Source organism: Nerophis ophidion, linkage group LG26, assembly GCF_033978795.1.
Source record: "Nerophis ophidion isolate RoL-2023_Sa linkage group LG26, RoL_Noph_v1.0, whole genome shotgun sequence".
NCBI classification, from domain to species: Eukaryota; Metazoa; Chordata; class Actinopteri; order Syngnathiformes; family Syngnathidae; genus Nerophis; species Nerophis ophidion.
The window spans coordinates 12,075,102-12,080,708 of NC_084636.1; the positions used below are offsets into that span (position 1 = coordinate 12,075,102).

Sequence of the window (5,607 nt, forward strand, 5' to 3'; positions counted from 1 at the left end):
ATAAACACTCTTACAGAGCTGACCGCTGAAGCCCATGAATGATTAACGTGCACCCCGACTTAAACAAGTTGAAAAACTTATTCGGGTGTTACCATTTAGTGGTCAATTGTACGGAATATGTACTGTACTGTGCAATCTACTAATAAAAGTTTCAATTAATCAATCAAAGCCCCTAAGCCCCCTCTCCCTGACCCCCATTCTTTGTGTTTATTTACTTTTACGTTATATTTTATTTTATATCTTATGTATTATTTATTTATTTTACCTTATTTATTCATTTATTCATCTTTAATATATATATAATGGATGGCTGGATATATTTTGTTGGATTGAATCTATGTTTGCATATATTCATGTGTGTCTTTCTGTTATGGGCACTAGGGGACAATTACCTTGGGAATTGAGTGGGCGGATATTGTAAGGGTTGGGTTTATTATGTTACATATTGTAAAATGTGCAGATACCCCACTTTGCTGTGGCCATGATTCACTATGCTGTACTGTCTGCAAAATTCAAAACAAATATTTGGGAATAAAAATAAACGCTCTTACTTGAACGTTTCCTGGTGTGTGAGGATCTCTCTCCTGTAATTCCACAGGGTTGCAAAATCAGGATTCGAGGATAGTATCTGCTGGGTCAGGTGGAGAGCCTCTTCATCGCACACGCCCTCCTTCCTCTGTCAAGATAAGCACATTCTGAGCATGAAGATTCTTTCATAAGTCAGGTGTGTCGAACACCACACAAAGGGTTAATTAACCCTTGTGTGGTGTTTGGGTCTGTGGGACCGTTTTCATTTTTTATTTTAAAAAAATGATACAATTAATTAATTTTTCAAACTGAGACTCACTGATTTTGGCTCATTTGTGAAGAACATAGATCAGAATACTTAATATTTAATGACCACACACCATTCACCCCTCCAACACATTTCTATTACATACAAACCCCGTTTACATATGAGTTGGGAAATTGTGTTGGATGTAAATTTAAACGGAATACAATGATTTGCAAATCCTTTTCAACCATATTCAGTTGAATATGCTACAAAAACAACATATTTGATGTTCAAACTGATAAACTTTTTTTTTTTTTTTTTTCAAATAATCATTAGCTTTAGAATTTGATGCCAGCAACACATGACAAAGAAGTTGGGAAAGGTGGCATTAAATACTGAAAAAAGTTGAGGAATGCTCATCAAATACTTATTCGGAACATCCCACAGGTGTGCAGGCCAATTGGGAAAAGGTGGGTGCCATATTTGTTAAAATACTGAACAGATGGTTGATGGGATAAAGTAAACATCTGTTCAGTATTTTAACATAAAAGTGTTTGATTGTGAGGAAATGAAAGCCACAACATGCAACAGATGTTTACCTTATCCCATTAAACATCTGTTCAGTATTTTGATATAAATGTGTTTGATTGTGAGGGATTAAAAGCCACAAAATGCAACGGATGCATCAGACCCACAAATGCTGGCTGACTAACAACAATATGAACATCACGCAAGGGTTGAAGGCCTACTGAAACCCACTACTACCGACCACGCAGTCTGATAGTTTATATATCAATGATGAAATATTAACATTGCAACACATGCCAATACGGCCGGTTTAGTTTACTAAATTGCAATTTTAAATTTCCCGCGAAGTGTCCTGTTGAAAACGTCGCGTAATGATGACGCTTATGTTGACGCGTGCTTGTGACGTTATTGGTTGGAGCGGACATTATATCCCAGCACCACTCACGGCTAAAAGTCGTCTGCTTTAATCACGTAATTACGCAGTATTCTGGACATCTGTGTTGCTGAATCTTTTGCAATTTGTTCAATTAATAATGGAGACTATAAAGAAGAATGCTGTTGGTGGAAAGCGGTGGATTGCAGCTGCCTTTAGCAACCAAAACACAGCCGGTGTTTCTTTTTTTGTTATGAAGCTTTAATATGGAACAGAGCGGTCAAGCGAACATGTTTCTCTACCACGTGTCAACCAGCTGGTTTCGGTGAGAAAATTGTGGTAATAAGTCGGCTCTTACCGTAAACATGAGCGGAGCTTGTGTCGTTCTTCCTGCAGTCGTCAAAGAGGCAGCTGCGACTTTCTTGGCTCCTCCATGGCTTCCATCAGAGACACTAGCAGTCACCACACCCCTCCGACTTTCAGGTAGGACTTTATAATCTCACTAAAACACTCGTAACACAATAAGCAGATAAGGGATTTTCCAGAATTATCCTAGTAAATGTGTCTAATAACATCTGAATCGCTCCCACTGCCGTCCCCTTTTTTTTTTTTTAATCTAGTGCTTCTCTCTAAATTTCCTCATCCACAAATCTTTCATCCTCGCTCAAATTAACGGGGAAATCATCGCTTTCTCGGTCCGAATCGCTCTTGCTGCTGGTGGCTATGATTATAAACAATGTGAGGATGTGAGGAGCTCCACAACCCCTGACGTCACTCGCACATCGTCTGCTACCTCCGGTACAGGCAAGGCTTTTTTATTAGCGACCAAAAGTTGCGAAATTTATCGTCAATGTTCTCTACTAAATCCTTCCAGCAAAAATATGGCAATATTGCGAAATGATCAAGTATGACACATAGAATGGACCTGCTATCCCTGTTTAAATAGGAAAATCTCATTTCAGTAGGCCTTTAAACTATTGTAGTGGCGTTCTGTACAAAAAGCACAAAATTTAGTGTTTTGATATGTCATCTTAGTGACATCTTGCACAAAAGTGCACTAATAGCTAGTTTTAAAATGTCTCTGACAATCTTGCACTTTCTGTTTTGAAATGACATGAATGTATGTGCCACTGCTTAATAACTGTTTAATAAATACAGTTTTGGTCAATTGACTTAGTTTTGAATGCCTTCTCTGCATGAAAGTTTAAAATGAGCATATATTAATGCAGTATGAAAAAGAAAGTTTTAATGTAGACAAATTGAATCCTCATTCTGTTGTGATTATATGCATCAAGTGTTCATTCAAGGCTAAGGCAAAATATCGAACTATATATTGTGTATCGCGATATGGCCTAAAAATATTGAGATATTTAAAAAAGGCCATATCGCCCAGCCCTAGGATAAGGTAAACATCTGTTCAGTATTTTAACATAAAAGTGTTTGATTGTGAGGCATTAAAAGCCACAAAATGCAAGGGGTGCATCAGACCCACAAATGATGGCTGAGTAACAACAATATGAACATCACACAAGGGTTAAGGCAAGGCTAACTGAAATGAGATTTTCTCATTTAAACGGGGATAGCAGGTCCATTCTATGTGTCATACTTGATCATTTCGCAGTATTTCCATATTTTTGCTGAAAGGATTTAGTAAAGAACATCGACGATAAAGTTCACAACTTTTGGTCGCTAATAAAAAAAGCCTTGCCGGTACCGGAAGTAGCAGACGATCTGCGCGTGACGTCACGGGTTGTGGAGCTCCTCACATCTGAACATTGTTTACAATCATGGCCACCAGCTGCGAGAGCGATTCGGACCGAGAAAGCGACAATTTCCCCATTAATTTGAGCGAGGATAAAAGATGTGTGGATGAGGAAAGTGAGAGGGAAGGACTAGAAAAAAAAGAAAAAAAAACTAGACAGCAGAGCGATTCAGACATTGTTAGACAAATTTACTCGGATATATCTGGAAAATCCCTTATCTGCTTATTGTGTTACTAGTGTTTTAGTGAAAGTCGGAGGGGTGTGGCCACGGGTGTGGTGACCGCCAGTGTCTCTGAGGGAAGCCACGTTTCTCTAGGAGGCGAAGCGAAGGTAGCCGTTGGGGCCCGGCTGAGATTTTATTTTTTTTCCCCCCTCCTCGGTGGAAGCAAACGACGGTCGGGGGCAGCCGGGGGGAGGAGGCAAGAGAGTCTGCAGCTGCCTTTTTGACAGGTGCATGAGGAACGACACAAGCTCTCCGCTCATGTCTACGGTAAGAGCCGACTTATTACCACCATTTTCTCACCGAAACCTGCCGTTTGACATGTGGTAAGGAACCATGTTCGCTTGACCGCTCTGTTCCATAGTAAAGCTTCACCGTCATCTTTCGGGAATGTTAACAATAAAACACCGGTTGTGTTTGTGTTGCTAAAGGCGGCCGCAATACACCACTTCCCACCTACATCTTTCTTCTTTGACGTATCCATTATTAATTGAACAAATTGCAAAAGATTCAGCAACACAGATGTCTAGAGAACTGTGTAATTATGCGATTAAAGCAGACGACTTATAGCTGGGATCAGGGCTTGAACAAAATGTCCGCTACAATCCGTGACGTCAAGTGCACGCGTCATCATACTGTGACGTATTCAACAGGATACTTAGTGCGAAATTTAAAATTGCAATTTAATAAACTAAAAAGGCCGTATTGGCATGTGTTGTAATGTTAAGATTTCATCATTGATATATAAACTATTAGACTGCGTGGTCGGTAGTAGTGGGTTTCAGTAAGACTTTAAAAGATACAAAATGCAAGGAGTGCATCAGACTCACAAACACTGGCTGAGTAACAACAATATGAACATCACACAAGGGTTAAGGCACCTTGGAAAAACAGGCATCCCTTGCAGCAATGTATATCTTCAGTTTCTTCTCGCGTTCCTTTCTTTTCTCCTCCTCTTGCTGGGCGGTGGATTTGACCTTGACCCTGCCGTGCTGTCATATTCCAAAATATATATATATATATATATATATATATATATATATATATATATATATATATATATATATCATGAATGTCTTCTCTTGTCATTGACAAATACAGTCTGTGAATTAGTAACACCAATATGAAAACACATCTCTCACCATGTTTCCTTATAGATTTTGTAGGCTTTCTTCAGTGTCTGCAAGGGGAAAAAATACATTTAAACTTGAATATTCCTACATATATGTTGAAGTTGCAAACTCCACAGAATGTAAACAACAGAGAGTTATTAGCTTGCGGATTAGCCGCGTGGCATGCTAACATCAGAGCTCATTCGCATTATAACAGCGCTCCTCGACTGAAAAACAGAGCAATATTAACAAACGCCAAGACAAATGATTTGCTGAATTACGAGGGTTTTTAAAAAACACGCACCTTTGCCGTGTTTTGCCTTGCTGGGGGTGTTTTTGGACAGAAATGTGGTTTGTCATGACAGTCATCAGCTGGACGGTTTTGATTCCGGCTCGTGAAAATGACATCACAGGCCATGCCTTCGCGCTATTGGTTGTTTGCCGCTCTCCAGTTGAGATACAAATTCATGACGACTAACTTCATATTATAAATATATGTATATAAAATATTGACTAAATCGATTAAATAGTCAATCTTTTGATGGCTAAAATAAAAATACATATCTTGTTTTTTTTTAAAAAAATTTATCCTTTAAAAATAACATTGCGCGGTAACTTGCAGTATTCTACTACAGGCCACTAGATGTCAGTGTTGTTAGTTGGAGAAAGCAATGGCCACTAGTTAGTAGGGGGAACAGGGCTTAGTGAGAATGTAATTTAAAGGCTTACTGAAATGAGATTTTCTTATTTAAACGGGGATAGCAGGTCCATTCTATGTGTCATACTTGATCATTTAGCGATATTTTGCCATGTTTGCGGAAAGGATTTAGTAGAGA

At 38.9% G+C, this 5,607-nt stretch overlaps 1 protein-coding gene across 1 annotated transcript in view; it reads right to left on the minus strand.

The window, feature by feature from the left end:
* Nucleotides 1-5,192, minus strand: part of rabggta (Rab geranylgeranyltransferase subunit alpha) — a 44,247-nt gene extending 39,055 nt beyond the window's left edge. Inside the window, exons 1-4 of the mRNA XM_061888763.1 lie at nucleotides 5,076-5,192; nucleotides 4,802-4,839; nucleotides 4,541-4,651; nucleotides 552-676 (exon numbers count right to left, since the gene is read on the minus strand). Coding sequence (XP_061744747.1) covers nucleotides 552-676; nucleotides 4,541-4,651; nucleotides 4,802-4,804 — 239 coding nt within the window. The 5' untranslated portion in view covers nucleotides 4,805-4,839; nucleotides 5,076-5,192. The remainder of the gene's footprint in view (nucleotides 1-551; nucleotides 677-4,540; nucleotides 4,652-4,801; nucleotides 4,840-5,075) is intronic.
* Between the last annotated feature and the right edge of the window lie 415 nt (nucleotides 5,193-5,607).